Source organism: Euprymna scolopes, chromosome 29 (assembly GCF_053919585.1).
Source record: "Euprymna scolopes isolate OS-2025 chromosome 29, ASM5391958v1, whole genome shotgun sequence".
NCBI classification, from domain to species: domain Eukaryota; kingdom Metazoa; phylum Mollusca; class Cephalopoda; order Sepiida; family Sepiolidae; genus Euprymna; species Euprymna scolopes.
This window is the reverse complement of record NC_136510.1, coordinates 77908948-77926623: the sequence shown is the minus strand read 5'-3', so window position 1 is coordinate 77926623 and position 17676 is coordinate 77908948. Positions and strand designations below refer to the sequence as shown.

The window sequence follows — 17676 nt, the reverse complement described above, 5'->3', positions numbered from 1 at the left end:
TTCTGAAAAATTGTAACTAACTGATTTCTATATAATTTTGCTTGTCTATACTTTGTGATAACTCTTGGGTGTAACTCAGGGGCTCTTTTAGAGCTAATAAAAACACTCCGTTTTGGGGACTATTTTACCATATATGCCTAAAATTTTCTATATATGTCTATTTATCAGCAGTTTTGCATGATGCTGAACTCAAATTTAAATATGTTAAGGCCTTGGGGACTTTTGGGGCTCAATGGAGGGGGTGGCAAATCATAGACTTAGTCATTTCTTTTTTTGCATGGTGCAGAATTCAAATTTACATATGTGAAGACCTAAAACTGTACCGTTTGTTCATTTTCACCCCAGGATTTGACATCCCCTGGGGACTTTTGGGACTAAATGGAGGTGGGGGTGGGAGCAAATGCTGAACTTAGTCATTTTTTTTTTTTATGCCTTGTTCACTGTGCATCCACGGGGGACCATGCATGCTTCACTTGTTTTTTTTTTATAGACATTTCAGTTAAAATTCAAATGGCTGCAGAAATAAAACTCAGTGAAATTGATTTAGCTTGTTTTCCTTCTTAGCACTGTGTTCAGATGATATCACAAACCAGAACTGATTAAATCAGAACTTATTCAATCTCGGGCAACGTCTGCTACTACTACAATCTTTTTCTTTTATACTTCATTTATTTATTTACGTCATCCCCTTACTCTCCTCCTACTCTTACTACTACTACTACTACTACTACTTCCGTTTTTTTGACATTAAGGCCGCATAGATTTTTTTCATATTATTTCACTGTTATGATGTATTAAAGTGAAAATCTCATCTGTGTTTTTTATTGATCAAGTATTGATGAAAACTTTCCCAACAGGAATTGATAAATACAAAAGGTTCAACCAATAATCAACTGAGAAACAAAATTTATAATGAATTTATTAGTGTTCTTAAATAAGACTTTAATTAAGATATTAGTGTTATTAAATGAGATGTTAATATATATATATTAAATTCAATAGAAATCCTCCTAAATTTGCTGATGAGGAGACCGTGCTTACCAAAAAAACTATGTATAATTGTTCTACGTGACTTCATGTATACCACAAATAAAAAGCACGGATTTCCGAAACGATCGTACAGATAATTGACTTTGTTGTTGTTCCTTCTTATGAAACTGATTTTTAATTTAATTAAAATTTGATTTTTAAATTAAAAAAAAATTTTTTTTTAATTTTTAAATTATAAATCACATTACTTAATATATATATATATATATATATATATATATATATATATATATATATATATATATATATATATATATATATATATTTAGTTATGCGATTCCTTTGGAACTTACCTGTTGGATTGGAAGTTTTTAATTCGACCGTGTTTGGATTTTACCATTCTTGGATTTTTTACCCTTCACCGGACTATCCATTTATGTGAAATCTTTTTATCATTTTTTTTCTTTTACCTCCTATTCCCCTTACCTCACCCTTTTTTTTTTAACCAAGTAAGATCTGTGACTTACTTGTGGTTTCATTAAATACTTTTACATGCAAAATCCGATCCTGCATTTTGCTAATTCCTGCCCTCTGATGAGAAGGAGAGTATTTCTTCAAAACTCCGCGGATTAAGGACTATCCACTTATCTTGAGCTTCCTTTTTAAAATTAAATATGTTTTTAACTCTTTTTCAAGATGTTTTTTAACATGTTTTATTAATCATTTGTTCATATATATATATATATATATATATATATATATATATATATATATATATATATAAATGAGATGTTAAGATATATATATATATATATATTTATTTATATATAATTTGAGGTTGCTATTTTTCAAAAGTAGGGTAACCAATGAAATATAACGAGGTTAATACAAGAGTACTCAATACGGAAGTAGAGCAAGTTACATTTTCAATTTGTCTTTACATAAGCAGTAATTTGTTGCTACACAGTCATGAGCATGTTTCAGTCTTCTAGTATTTAGTAACTAGAGACCTCTTCAGGCAACAATGCTTATTTACGAAAGCGGAATTCTCAATCTACATATATATATATATACTAGCAGAGAGACCCGACGTTGCCCGAGATTGAATAATGATCAACAAATGTTTCAGACTCCCATTATTATTATTGTCATCGAAATTGGTGAAATCACCCATTTTTCAATCAAATCAATTGATAGCCTGCTCTAGTTGGGGACTCATCACGGTACACTGGGAGGCAGCTTTACATGCCTCCCTGCAGTGACTAAGTCCATAAGACATTGTAGTCTACATTACACTGTGGAAAACCTAATGTTGATTTTATAAAATTATTTTTTATATATAACAGCTTGAATTAAAGTTTAAAATGCAAAAATCAAGTATCATGGTTCAATTATGCTCTAAACAGAAAAATTTATTTTGAACGCGCTATTTGTCATATTAAAGAACCTACTGTTGATTTTATATGCATGACCTTACTGCTTGTGCGGTGATAATGGCTTGAATTTAAGTTTAAAATAAAAAAGTCAAGTAACATGGTTCAATTGTGTTTTAAACATAAACATTCATTTTGAACACAGCCCTGTTATATCAAAGAACATACTGTTGATTTTATATGTTGAGCCTTTCCGCTTGTGTGGAAATAAAGCTTATCAAATGCACTTGTGATGTTAGGCTGTGCAAGATGTTAACTTTAGTCAAAATCGCCTGTTCCATACTTATCAAAGACATTCCAATACAAAACCTTTCTAAAAACACTGCCAAGCACATAAAGTACCTTCTTGTGAAATTTCATAAAAATCGCTCCAGCCGTTTTCGAGTCATAGTACATGTTTTGATGGATGCATTTCCTTAAATGGAAAAGTTTTAAAAAAAGAAATAATGCGCCCATATTACTCTTTGTGTTGCCTAGAATATATATTCCAAAATTTATAATGAATGATCCATTCATAGAGTTCAGGAGATTATTTTGTACAATGGTATATATATATATATATATATATATATATATATATATATATATATATATATATATATATATATATAGTCTGTTTATTGTCAGTGGAGTCCCAACAACAAACATATAAATAATGTTATTTTTCTTCCGACCTGATAGACGAATTCAACAGCTTCACTACACCATACATGTGAATTATAACAATGCATATTATGGAAATGGTAAACCAGTGAGTTGTCAATAATCAATTTTTATATTTATGTAATGTATGATATCGAACACTTTTTATTTAATTAAAACCGCAAAGTAATGTTTTTCGTTTTCTTACATTTAAACAATACTGTTATTTTTTTCATTAATTTGTATAGAATCTTCCAAACGTCATATCAGCCCGGAATTTTGTCGGTTGGTACAATGGACTACCTGAAAACCAGAATGTAAGTATCAAAAATGGAATAAACTCGAAATCAAATGAATTTTCTTTTTTTTTTTTTTTGCGTTAGATCCCGAGCTACAGCGAGATCCACAATAACGGATTTTTGTCTCTGCTTGACACAATCACAGGCTTGTTCCCGGTGAAGGCTAGTTTTACGGAGATTACCGTGCAGGATGTTTGCCCATCTGATCAGCAGCCTTCCTCTTGGTTGCTTCCTGACCACTTCTAATTTAAAAGCAAGTTTCGTGATGGTGTCAGCGGTGGCACTCAGCATATGTTCGAGTTCGAACTATCAAAACTGCCATTCCTTTCTTTTACGCTGTTATAACTACTACTTTTGTCTTTTCCATTTCTTCTTTATTCATGTTATTTATTTATTCCCTTCATTCTTTTATTGTCTTTCTATTATGCAATTTTCTGCTGCTGCTACTACTACAATCTTTTTCTTTTATACTTCATTTATTTATTTACGTCATCCCCTTACTCTCCTCCTACTCTTACTACTACTACTACTACTTTAGTTTTTTGACGTTAAATTTGAACTCAACCTCAGATCAAATGTCTCAAACTCAAATCCAATTGTTCTTTTCTCTCTGTACTTTCCACATTGACACCCAAAATAAAGAAGACGGCTCTTTTATAGAGAGACCCAACCACATCTCATTTGCATACCCCCTCCCCCCTCTCGTCACATCACATGATTTTCAGTCCATAAATACCAGGGGGCGGCCATTTTTATTTTCTCTTTTTTTTCTTTCCTAACACGAGCTGCACAATGCATGAGGTAAGGTTCTTTACTTAACCACACGCCCCCTTGATCTCTAAGATCAGTAATTAGTATTATAGTCCGCCATCCACGCTGGGCGTCTTCGTTCACGGTGTGATCGTCGAAGAGGCTCTTCTTCAGACACTTCAACACCAGCATCAACCTCCCCTTCCTCTGATGGCAAGGAGACTTTCCATATATCTAAAATATGACTAGGCATTCCGTTAATCGCTACCTTGTTTTTGGAGAGTACTTCAGTCACTGTACCTTTTCTCCAGCGAGTCGTGCAATGAGAATTGGGTGGTTTCACCCACACCTCTTCACCAACTGCGATGTCCACGCAGGCCTGTTCTTCTTTCTGCGTTACAGCCAATGGATGTCGCCATTCATAAGAAAAAATAGACCGGTGCGGCACTGAATTTTCGTCTTGACCAGCCTTTGGCGTCATATTGTACCAAAAAACTGCTTCTTGGGACGAAATCTGGCTTCTTGATGCCACAGCTTTTCTAGTGCGATGGTGCCTCTCTATAATTCCATTTCACCTTGGACGGTATGCAGCTCTAAAATATAGCCCCACATTCCATTTCGCACATAAGTCTCTAAATACTTCCGAGCGGAAAGACGTACCATTATCCACCAACACCTCTTCTACTGGCCCCTTTTCCATAAAAACCTCCTCGACAACTCTCTTTACCTTTTCTGCTGTTTCATTCTTGATTTTCCGCCATATCGCTACTCTCTCAAGCCCACAATCAATCATAGTTACATGCGGTTCATGTTGATAATGTGTGATGTCAATGGCCAATCTCCGCCAATTCTTTCTCTTCAACATGCAGTTCCCCTTTTTCATGTCTAGCCAGTGCAGGGTTGATTGATTGGCATTCTCTACATTGTTCCACCACCTTTTGGACGTCTTGCATTGTGACGTGCGGGTTTACTTTTCTTGCCAGGTAAAGGGTCCGTTCCTTTCCAAATTGATGCAGGTTATGCAGGTCTTTTAAATTCTCTACTGCCCCGTCTCTTTCCTTATGTAGCCAGGCTTTCTTGACTCTTGTCAGCCCATCTGCTTTATTTTTTTGTGACGGAACTAAGGTAATAGCTACCTTTAGTTCGAATTCTCAAACCATCTCCCAGCGCTCCAAGTCTACGCTTGATAAGCATCTCAGCTGCTCCTTTTGTTTTGATCTGCTTATCACCAGACAGCTCCGATTTAATCCACGACACCACTGTTGCAGAGTCTGTTTTAACGTTCACTATCTGTAGCCCCCATTTTAGAGCCAGATTGATGCCTTTCATCACAGCATCGAGTTCCGCAACATTGATATCCTTTTTGCATAGCCAAGCAGCATCTTCAACAGCCACTTCTCCCATTTCCAATAATACCCCTAATGCTACACTGCTAGCATCAGTCCATATCCTTTACATGTCATTCTCCTCTCACAGGGTCCATTTTTTTCACTTCTGCAATGACTTCTTGTATCATGAGAAGCACTTTTTGATCAACTGCATCTTCCCAACTGTCTGTCCCAGCTTGCCTTTTAATAAAACTGAACGCAGTTCGCAGCCATCCAGCTATTGGGTAGTGGCCAACCAGCTTTCCACATATAGAGAAAAACTCTCTCTTGGCTAGGTCAACCTTGGCTTCAGGGATCTCATTTCCTTGCCCCCAAATCAATTTTTCCTGCCTTATTGTTCTGTAGTCGAAATCCCAAAGCCATTCCGTTTTCCAGTGACTCAGGCGGTTTTGTTGTTTGTCCATATGGTTTGATATGCTCTCTCACCCTTTCCACAGTCACCTCTGTTTTGTCCACTAGTACATCGCCGATGTAAGAGCAGGTGCCTCTCTTCACTGCATCGTCTTTGGCCAACACTGTCTTAACAACTGCCGTCATTATCTTTGGTGCGGAGTTCAGACCAAATCCTAATCTGTTCAGACAATAAACTTGACCTTTGTACTCTACCAATTGATATTTCCACAATTTCTCATCCACATGAAGTTGGAGGTAGGCTGACTTCAGGTCCACAAATTTAGTTGCCTGCTTCATCCTCCTCCATTTCCTTACGACTTCTTCACACACATCAATTCCATCCTTTGTGTGACAAGAGACAAACTTGTTCAGCTCACGGAAATCCAACACTGGCCTAACTTTCTTCTTAATAGGTTGGACCACAGCCATGAGTAGCAAAATTCCCTCAACTTTCCCTGACCACAGCATTAATATTCCTTCATCTATCCATCTCTCAAATTCTTTTGCAAACTGCGGCTCCGCAGCTCCTTTCAGTGTGCTTTTGTAGCAGCTGACCCGATTCGAGTTCATCGCCATTCTACCATCCATTTTTCACCATCAAAGCAGGCTCGAAAGTCATCATCCTCAATCAGACATTGTCGGGGTTTCGACGGTTGGTTGGTATCACCCCTGGTTACACTTCCTGTTATTCCCGGTGCATTCTGATTGCCAAACTTCACCTGGCCTTTAGCAATAGTAGCCCCTCCCAGTCGGTCTATCGCGTCCAGGCCCAGCACCACATCAATTTCTGCAACCAGTCTATCCAGCACGTTCACTCTTAGCCGCAATGGCATATTCCTTACTACAATCTCCGCATCGGCCTCTCCACAGCATTCCACTCCTCTGCCATCCACCACTCTAACGTTGCTGGTTCCATTCCAAGAGTTGGTGGCATTCGTAGTAATAAGTGTTGTTGTACATCCAGTATCAACAAGAGCTCTAGCCCTCTTTCCATTGATTGTGATCACTAACTGTGGCAACAAACTCTTGTACGCCTGTTCAGTATAAAAGGGGTGACTACTGGCACAATAGCACCCCTTTACTTGTTTCCCAGAAGCGAAGGGCAATTCCTGCTAATGTGCCCTACTTGGCCACACCGAAAACAGATAATGTCTGGCCGTGGCTCCCAACAGTCTCTCATCAGGTGTGGGCCTTGACATCGAAAGCATTTACCGGTAAATCCACGGCCTTGCTTCATCACTGGTCGCTCCTTTCTGCTTGCCACAGCGGCCGCGACCGCCCCCAGCTCACCGGGCTGTTTCGCCAAAACTCTAGCATGCCTTAGAATCTCCTCCACCTCCATGGTTTCAATATCAGTAAGTCGTTGCAGTTCCATGGAGATACGATCAGAGAAACCAGTTACAAGCACTAGCTTTACAGTCTTCTCAAGGCTGCGTCCCCCATATCCAGCCAATCCTGCTAGTCGCCTTATCTCTGCCATGTACATGTCCACAGACTCCCCAGTCCAGGTGACTCTTTTGAGCTTGTTGTAAGCCTCAAACGCGCTCTCGGAAAATGCGGTCTTTAACCAGTTTTCAATGCTCTCAGCAATGGCCTGCTCCGTCTCTCCCATTTCTAGATAGACCGCTAGAGCACTTCCTTCCAAATACATTGGTATTAACGTGGCTACATCCTTGATCTTCTGCAGCCTTGCCACCAACTTCAGCTTGTTAAGCCACGCAACCACATCACCTTCTCCAGTAAATGGCCTCAGGATATCGCTGCTCAATCTTACTTGGTCACCCATTTTTGTCACTGTGCCGAAATAGCTTGACGTTAAATTTGAACTCAACCTCAGATCAAAAGTCTCAAACTCACATCCAACTGTTCTCTTCTCTCTGCACTTTCCACACTGACGCCCAAAATAAAGAAGACGGCTCTTTTATAGAGAGACTCAACCACATCTCATTTACATACCCCCTCCTCCCTCTCGTCAAATCACGTGATTTTCAGTCCATAAATACCAGGGGGCGGCCATTTTTATTTTCTCTTTTTTTTCTTTCCTAACACGAGCCGCACGATGCATGAGCTAAGTTTCTTTACTTAACCACATTTTTTGTTTTTATTTATGTTGTTTATTTATTTATTCACCTCATCCTTCTTCTTTCCTTCTATACTGCTGCTACTACTACTATAATCTTTTTTCCTATTTTTTTCTATACTTCATTCATTTATTTATGTCATCCCCTTACTCTCCTCCTCCTATCACTAATTTAGTCTTTTTGTTTTTATTTATGTCATTTATTTATTTATTCATATCATCCTCCTTTCTTTCTCCTATACTGCTGCTACTATCATTCTCCTTTCTTCGTATCTCATTTACTCTTCATCCCACCATTTAAAACATTCAATATGCAAGCAAGCAAAGTTATCTGAGTTTTAGGATTATTTATATTATTAAGAGTTTTGTATAATATTTATTTATCCTCCAATCCTAATTAAAGTGTGGAATGATTAAATTGTCGCCATAAAAACAAAAAAGACAACATGATTCCATTTCCGTTCGATGAAAACCGGTTTTCTTTTTTTTTTGTTGCAGACCATCTGCTAGTTGGTCAGTTGTGTACAAATCCCAAAAGTGATAAGAGCCTTCGATCATGTCTAAAAGTGACACAATGTTCAACAAGTGAGATTGGAGATGCGCCGCTGTACTACTCATGCTCTCTACCGATCCAAGTTATGACAACAGGACCATTGCTGGCACACTCACAATGCTTCACTGGATTGCCACGAATAACAGGAACGTGACCAAGGTGATGAAAACAAAGTTTCCGGCCACGGTTATGGTCTTTGATGTGGTTTCAAGTGAGGGCCACATCATGCCACCTCACATCTTTGAAGTTGGCTTGAAAGTCAACACCAAAGTGTACCTGAATGTGCTGAAGAGTGTGGTGGTCCCTTGATGCAATCAGGTGACTGCTGGCAGATCCTAGGTGTGGCAGCAGGACTCAGCGCAGGCCCACAAGTCCAAAGGAACCCAGGCTTGGCTTTAGAAGGAGTGCTATGACTTTGTACCCTTCTCTCACTGCCCCCCCTCCTCTCCCAACCTGAACCGCTGGACTACTTTGTTTGGTCATACGTCGAGAACATCACCAACATGACCTCCCACAACACCAAAGCCAGCCTGATTGCTGCTATCCACCGAATATTTGCTGAGCTTCCACTGGTGCTTGTGGAGAAGTTATGCCCCAGCTCCGGATCTGTATTGAGGTGGTTATTGAGGCTGAAGGCGGCTACATCAAATAAATGTCAGCTCTACTACATAATCAAGTTACCTGAATTGATTTTTTCAATAAAATTTAAAAATAAAGCTGTAGTGTTGTTTTCTTTAGGGCGACAATTTTATCGTTCCACTCTGTAGGTTGTGCATTGATTCAGGATTTATAAGGTTATACACTGCCCATCCCCTTTTCTAGGGTGAACTGTAAGGACGTGATCATGGCCACCCCAGAAAAGGGTACTGACATTAGTATGGCTTCAGAGTCTACCTGTTATTAGTTCTGCATTTCATCAACTGACTATTTCAAAAATATCTTCTCTCCAACTCTACATGATCTGGCTCAACCAATCAGAACATTTAGTATCTCTCACTACCCCTCCTTCCCTCTCTATTTAACATTAAATATGTCTTTATTTTTTTATTTAATATACTTAGTTGGAATTGAATTTGGATGTAGAAGATGTTGCTATTGTTGGGCATGGAAATGTGGCGTTGGATATTGCACGGATATTGCTGACACCTTTGGAGCTGTTGAAGGTAAGTTTTGATTTATTATGTATATTGGATTTGTACTTTTTTTTATATCATTATCTATTTAAAGAATCTATAAACGGGTTGTAAAATCAGTGACAGAGGTTTTCGGAGAAATCAGAGTTGGACTAATAAAAATGCTAGGAGTGGGATTTTATAATCTCCAAAGAGTTTTTTTTATGGAAATCGCTCCAAGCGACTTGATGTAAGAAGCTAAAAAAGTACACAAGATAAAAACAAACAAACTAGCCAATGATAAATGTTATATCAATAGATTCGATGCGTCTGTTCAGTCTCGAAAGACAAAGGATACCCTCTGTAGGGGCAGCTGCATGTATAATTGTAAGGCAAGTGTTGCACAATCCTCAACCACACCTCTCCTGAATCGGCATTGTTTGAGTTCAGTGGCAAGGAGAAGTCCAGGACAATTGGAAATAATGCCGAGATAAGCAGAGAGCACATACAGCACCTGGAAGCCCCAAATGGTCAGCCATTTAGTACTGACTAGGTTAAACGTTGCTTAACTTTGGTGATTCAGCAGGAACCAGTGTGTCAACATGATTAATGAATAGATTACAGCCTATAAAACATCAATTTTTTCACTTTTGCCAGAAACATCGTTCATGGAATCTGAAGACTAAATGGCAAAATAAAGGAAGCAAGAATTGCAAAGCCAAAGTAAATCCAAGGCCCACTTTCTATTCTCTTCATATTACCAGTTTGAATATTGGAAGACCTGGTTAAAGTAAGAAGTTAGAGCTAGATATTCTGGAATTCCATGAGTCGGATTCAGAATTTTTGGAATCCTTGGTATCTGAGTGTGAGTTGGACATTATACCTTTTGACTATGTAATCCTGGTTAGAAGTCATTACCAATTCTACCCAGTAATGGCTGAAGGAACAAGGGCATGCTAACTCTGCGAATTAAATAAAAAGTACCATTGAAAATTCTGTGTAGATTCCCAAGTTCAACAGAAGGATTCCTGAGTTTGACAAGGTACACCTCAAGAAAGTCGGAAGTTACATCAGCCGAAACGTTATGAAAAATGACACTCAAGATAAGAACAGTAGCCCAAATAATACAAATTATCAATCCTTATCTCAAAAAGTAAGAAACAATAAGAAGAGTTGTGTAAAGAAACAATAAACAGTTCTTATCTAATATGGTTATTTTGGAATTTAGACTTAAATAGCATGGCATCTGATATATTGATATTTGATTCTGTAGAGGAGTGAGTGCGAGAATTACTTGCCTCGAAAACACGCATACGTTTGCATGTTTTAGCTGCTGAATAATAGAAAAAAAAATGGCGATACACAGTTAATTTTTATCCTCCACAGTCGTGCCAACTAATGTAAATTCTTGCCGCTTATATTCAAATTAGACAATCTTTGGCTACATAAAAGCTGTTTGAAGAACAGGAAGTTCATTTTGAGGAAGGCGAGCTGTGCACACATGCTATGTTGAGGTGTGTTGTATTATTAGAAAGTTGAGAAACACAAAGTTATTTTTTAACTCGTTAACATTAAAAGACGTAAAAGTGATTCTGTTATTACAATGAAATGATATTAATTACTACAATGCACAGACCTTTAACAAAGAAATAGAAAATTAAAAAAAAATTTGATTACTCTAATCGAATTTAAATATCATTTAAATTAATTTAATGGTTTCAAATCCATGGCTCACCTTTTCTTTCACTGTAATAATGTGCTTTAAAGGCATTAATTTGCATATGAGAGGAATAGCTGCATTAAAAAGGACGAATTTGAGTGGACTGAGAGTCGAGTGTTTGGCAGCTGAGAGAACTTATCGAAGCTAAGAGGAGGGGGGGTAAATTGTAGCGTCAGTGAGAAGGAGTGCTGTCAATTTTTGTTTAGATCACAGATTCCGACTCACCATTTTGTCAATACCAAAATTTATTTGGTTTCAGATTGTTTGAAAATAAAATATTTTGGTTAGGAAAATTGTTACAATGGCAACAGTAGTAATGAAACAGTCTATGCACCTATAAAGTCGAGTTTTTTTCTCGCTCTGACATTGATATTAAAAAACTACTTTTTTATTTAAAAATTATTAAAACGAACTTCTTAATATTTTTAGTCATAGGTATGCGACTGACTATATGAAGAGTAACTAATTTTCATAATCCTTAGAAAAACGAACGTCATTAATTACTCATTCATTTTTTATGGTTTCTTATTAGATGATTGGTTTGATTTCACTATTACACTAAATTCTATTTATTCATAGTTTTTACATTCTGCATAGTTGTGTAGAATTTAAGAGGAAAACGTTCTAGCACATGAAAATGTTTATATATATATATGGTTTTCTTGTAAATATTACAAAAGTGACATTTTTTCATTAATAGCAGGATTGACAAATAATATAATATAAATAGTACAATATACTAAATATACTGCATTTGTCTGATGCTCAATGATATTGGAAAACTGCTTCTGTGGTACCAGTATTCAAGAATTCTGGCGAAAGAACTGACCCATTAAATTATCGCCCTATTAGCCTCCTCCCACTTTTTGCCAAAATATTTGAGACCTTAATTAACCATGCTCTAGTCCAGCACCTTACAGATGCTAAACTTCTGACCGACCAACAATATGGATTTAGACAAGCCCGTTCCACGGCAGACATCCTCACTGTAATCTCTGAACGCATATACCATTCACTGGACAAAGCGGGAGAGGGCAGAGCGGTAGCTCTAGATATATCTAAGGCTTTTGACAGGGTATGGCATGAGGGTTCCCTCAGGAAGATTAGATCATACGGTATCACTGGTAGAATACTTAACATAATTAAATCCTTCTTAGATAAGAGAAAAATCCAGGTTGTCCTCGACGGTCGTACATCTAAACAATATGATATAAATGCGGGGGTGCCCCAGGGATCTATCCTTGGACCTCTGCTGTTCCTGATATTCATAAATGACCTCCCCGACAAAATTGCCTCTGAGATGGGTATATATGCTGATGACACCACACTCTATAGCAGGCACGACAGGAAAACAAATGAACATATATCTAAAGTAATGGCAGAAGCACTAGAGGATGACCTCCAATCAGTAGTGGAATGGGGACAAAAATGGATGGTCACGTTCAATGCCGCCAAGACAAAACTGGTTTCATTCAATAATTACAAGAAACCTTCCCTACCACCTATAGCAATGGCCAACGACTCTTTATCTGAGAGTACGTCTCTCAAGCTCCTTGGCCTAACGTTCACAGGAAACATGAGTTGGAACAATTACATCGAGAGCATTGCCAGGGCCGCTGCGAGGAAGGTGGGCTCTCTCTACCGTGCTAGAAAACTTCTAACACCCGAAAGTATCCTGTACCTCTATAAGGCTACTATTCGCCCATGTATGGAGTATTGCTGTCATATTTGGGCTGGTGCATCGGCTGCTAGTCTCTCGCTCCTTGACAGGGTTCAAAAGAGAGTCGCAAATCTGATAGGCCCTAAACTGGCATCTAAGCTTCAGCCTCTGTCCCATCGTCGAAACGTTGCATCCCTCTGCCTGTTTTACAAGTATTATAATGGTGAATGCTCTGATGAACTGCAAGCACTTGTGCCCCCACGACATGAACACCCTCGACAGACCCGACAAGCTGCAAAATCCCACCCTCACACTGTAGAGATCCCTAGATGTAAAACATCTTTCTACTCCAGTAGTTTCTTCCCCAGAACTGCTAGACTTTGGAATTCCATTCCAGGTCACTGCTTCCCCAACTGTACTGACATGCATAAGTTCAAGTGCAACGTGAACCAACATCTTGCTGCCCTAATCCCTACATAGTACCCCAGTAGATGTTTCCCCTGATAGTAGCCCCCTACACCAAAGTGGCAATGTGCCTTGTTTGGGGTGAAAATGTAATAAATAAAAAAAAAAAAAAAATCTCTCTCTCTCTCTCTCTCTCTCTCTCTCTCTCTCTCTCTCTATATATATATATATATATATATATATATATATATAAAATTTTATTATTATTGGAATTTTTTCCCCTTTTCCTTGTACATATTTTCGGCCTTTTGGATTATTTTGGACCATCTTCCAATTACGCGATTTCCTTGGATTTTACTTGTGCGAATGGAAAATTAAATTAACTTTCTTGGACTTACATTTTTGGATTTTACCGTCATTCGATACCTTACCTTTCACCTGACTATCCATTCACGTGAAATCGCCCTTTTCTTCACCATATTCCCTCTGCTTCACTTTTTGTTATCAAGTAAGATCTTTGACTTACTTGCAGTTTCGTCAAATACGTATGCAAAATCCGATCCTGCATTTTGCTAATTCCTACCCTCTGATGAGAAGGAAAGTATTTCTTCGAAACTCTGTGGATTAAGGACTATCCACTTATTAAGTTTTTCCTTTTCAGATTAAATATGTTTTTAACTCTTTTTCAAAGTGTTTTTAACATGTTTTATTAACTATTTGCTCTTATATATATATATATGGAGAGAGAGAGAGAGAGAGAGGTATGATTTTGACTATTTGTGACACGTAAAGATTGTGTTTGAATATATTTTCTTCGACATAGAATTGTGCAAAGAGTTTGCTACATTAAAAAAATACAGTAATAACATATTTTTACTGTTTGTTGAAAATTGCCAATGAAATAGATCAGTAACATATATTCTTAGGAATAAATAAAAGAACATGTTTTTTCAAAAATTGTGAATTGAATTTAAATATATATATATATATATATATATATATATATATATATATATATATATATATATATATATATATATAAATGACCTTGTCGATGTGTGTGTCTCTACCAAACTCCTCTCAGAATATTTGGTCTACAAACTTGAAATTTGATATGTAGAGTATTCGGACATGTAGCTCACTTTCGATTTCTTTTTAAGCCTGTAAGGGGTCACAGTGGAAAAAAAAAAACCCATCTAACTTTGGCAGAAGTAAATCAACTAAATTCAGAGTATACATACGTACACATTTTTAGCTTGAAGTTGCTTAATTTTTAGCTGTTTTTTATTTCAATCCATCCAGTGATAGCTCAGACGGTAACAACAGTGACGTTAAATAACAACTAAGACAGGTGCATTGACTGGTTTGATTCCAGATGATGGCAACTTTTGAAATCATTACTATATTGATTATTATATTGGGTGCAATATAATAATCAATAGAGAATTTGCTCTATAATAATAAATATGAAATCTGTATGAATTAAAATATAATATTTAAGTGTATTTTATGACCGGGCAACGCCAGGTGGCCTGTTAGTAAATCAATAAAAACTAATCGTTTTTATTTCCTTTATGACATTAAAAATGTGAAACGAATGAATCCTGACCGATGCCAAGTAGGGACAGCTGATATTTGTATAAAGTGTGTCTTCCTGTGCAGCAATTGTCCATAGTGATGACGTCATTTGTGACTTTCGATTTTGATTGTAATTAGCTGCAATCTCCATCAATCACTTTCCCCATTTCTCACGCACGACATAATCACATTGGCACACCGGTTCTAATTAGATCATCAAAGTTAAGCAACATTTAGCCTGGTAAGTACCAGATGGGTGACCAATTTGGGAATTCCAGGTGCTGTATGTAGAAGAACGTTGACACCTCCCTGCAAGAGTTGCAAAAACCTAATGTTATCATCTTCCTTAATGGGGATATACTGGGGTTCGCTTGTGAATTTAATACTCCCATGGAACTTCCTCCTTTGGAGAAAGCCGGTTAAACCCACACAGGATTAGTGCTGTTTCCATTTCATTCCTATTTCTCACCATATGTTGGTTAATCCTCTGCTCTTATTTTATCTATCACTTTTTGCTTCCATCTCTCTCTCTCTCTCTCTCTATATATATATATATATATATATAATCAGAGGTAATGAACAAAGGAAAGAATATAAAAATTGAAAGAGTTATGGAGGGGATATCACCATGAGCAGTAATACTATTTAGCCACTCTCAGTCCCAAGTCCTCTTACTATTACCAGCATCACCGAGTTCAAACATTTCATAGATACATAAATTTTAGCTGCACCACTCGTTTAAATTCTTTACTTTTATTTTAGAGTTCCGGATTTACAAACGTCTACTTAAAAATGTTTTTTTTTTTTCCCCCTTTTGTTTCTCTCTCTCTCTCTCTCTCTCTCTCCAGAAAACAGACATCACCGAAAAGGCTATAAAAGCACTTAGCTCCAGTAAGGTGCAAAGAGTTCATCTGATTGGTCGAAGGGGCCCACTCCAGGTGGCATTCACTATCAAAGAATTCCGGGAAATGACCCGTCTACCGAAGTCACGTCCAGTTCTGGATCCAGATGATTTCAAACATTTGGCTGATTATTTAGAAGGTAATCTCTTTCTCTCTCTCCGTCTGTCTGTCTGTCTCTCTCTCTCTCTCTCTCTATATATATATATATATATATATAGACTGTGTGTGCAAAATCAAGACTTCAAGACAAGGTGTTGATGGCAACGAAAAGTGTATTTCATTTTATGTTACAATTGTTTCAATGTCCAGTTCGACAATTTCAAGCATTATATCGTTTGAAAATTTTCAAAAACCAGCATTTCTTCAGACTTTATAAATAAACACACTTTTGGCAATGTAACATTTTTTGAATAGAAAGAAAAAAGAGGGAGGAGGATATCCCTAACAGGAAAAACATGCGAGAAACATTTACCTTGGTTGTGGTTACGGAAAAGCCCATTTAAAAATCAAATAGGCTTTTCCGTAAATGTTTCTCGCATGTTTTTCCCGTTAGGGACCCCCCCACCCCTCTTTTTTCTTACTTAAATAATTGTTAATTAAAATTTGACTTCAATAATTGTTAATTAAAATTTGACTTCAATAATTGTTAATTAAAATTTGAGAGTATAACTTTTTGGAAGAATTGTTAATACAATCTGAGAATCATTGTCCTGTGGTTCACAAGAAGAAAAGTCAGGTATGTTTCAATCGTCTTATTGTGCCAGTATGGTGGATATTCATCACAGCGCCCAGCAGCAGGAGGACAAAGAACCTCCAAACAAAAAAGTATGAAGCATAATTCTTCTTCCATATATCATTTCTTGTTATGTAACAATATTTTTTCTTTTCACCTACAGTAAAAAAAGTGTGCAAACCATGTTTAATATTTAGAATGTATTTTTTGCCACCTTCCCTTCTACAAACCTAAAATTTTCAAGTTATAGATAAAATAAATTAAAATTAGAAAAAAAAAAAGTAAGAGTAAAAAAAAAAAAATGGGATTCGGTTCATAAGTAACAGTGTAATTTTCATTCCCAAGCGATGCCAGGTAATCTTTCTCGTAAGCAAGTAAAACTTTTGCTTCAATACAATCACAGAATTAAATAATAATCTTATATTTATTTCTTTTAGATTTGCCACGTCCGCGACGTCGACTGACAGAATTGCTCTATAACACAGCAGTGAAACCGTTAGAAAAAGATCAGAAAATGTGGGCAGATGCAACGAGGACGTGGCATCTTCATTTTTTGAGGAGTCCTGTCGAGATACTCAGCGAGGGATTGTCTATAAAAGGTCTTCGATTAGTCAAGAATAAATTGGAGGTAAGAACTAGAGATGTAAAAAGTCAACATAGAAGTGCAAATGACCCTGAATATATTATGTGTCGCTGTCCTGGGATAGAGAGAAAGTAAAGCCTGGCAAGGGAGGCAATCCAGGACTGAATAAAACCATATCGCCACCAGACTGCAACAAGCCATTATCAGAATGATTTATTTTAATTTTAGCTGACAATAAAAATCATTTTTATCGAAGAAGAAAAATACAATACTTTTTTTTGAATATTACCTTTACTTAAATATAAATATGTTGTGTGTGTGTGTGCGCGCGTGTATCAGCACGTGTGTGTGTGTGTGTATAAGTGTATGTGTGTGAGAGACTGTTCGTTCGCTATAGACTTTGAAACGGTTGGGTCGATTTTTAAAAATTTCACACAAATATACTTTATACGCCT

At 37.1% G+C, this 17676-nt stretch overlaps 2 protein-coding genes across 15 annotated transcripts in view; one reads left to right on the top strand and one right to left on the bottom strand.

Annotated features, from left to right (window-relative positions):
• LOC145252734 (uncharacterized) overlaps positions 1-17676 on the bottom strand; it is a 676168-nt gene that overhangs the window by 235957 nt on the left and 422535 nt on the right. Inside the window, exon 4 of one of the 5 annotated variants that reach the window (XR_013863658.1) lies at positions 16512-16795. The exons of the other annotated variants lie outside the window; for them this stretch is intronic. The gene's annotated coding sequence lies outside the window, so the exon portion shown is untranslated. Of the gene's footprint in view, positions 1-16511; positions 16796-17676 lie in introns of those variants that run through there. 5 annotated transcript variants of the gene reach the window in all.
• The window catches only part of LOC145252731 (NADPH:adrenodoxin oxidoreductase, mitochondrial-like), a 314252-nt gene that overhangs the window by 288911 nt on the left and 7665 nt on the right, over positions 1-17676 (top strand). For all 10 annotated transcript variants that reach the window (XM_080112591.1, XM_080112589.1, XM_080112587.1 and 7 more), the window contains 4 exons: positions 3314-3382; positions 9590-9691; positions 15852-16044; positions 17076-17266. In XM_080112591.1, the coding sequence (XP_079968717.1) occupies positions 3314-3382; positions 9590-9691; positions 15852-16044; positions 17076-17266 (555 nt within the window). The remainder of the gene's footprint in view (positions 1-3313; positions 3383-9589; positions 9692-15851; positions 16045-17075; positions 17267-17676) is intronic.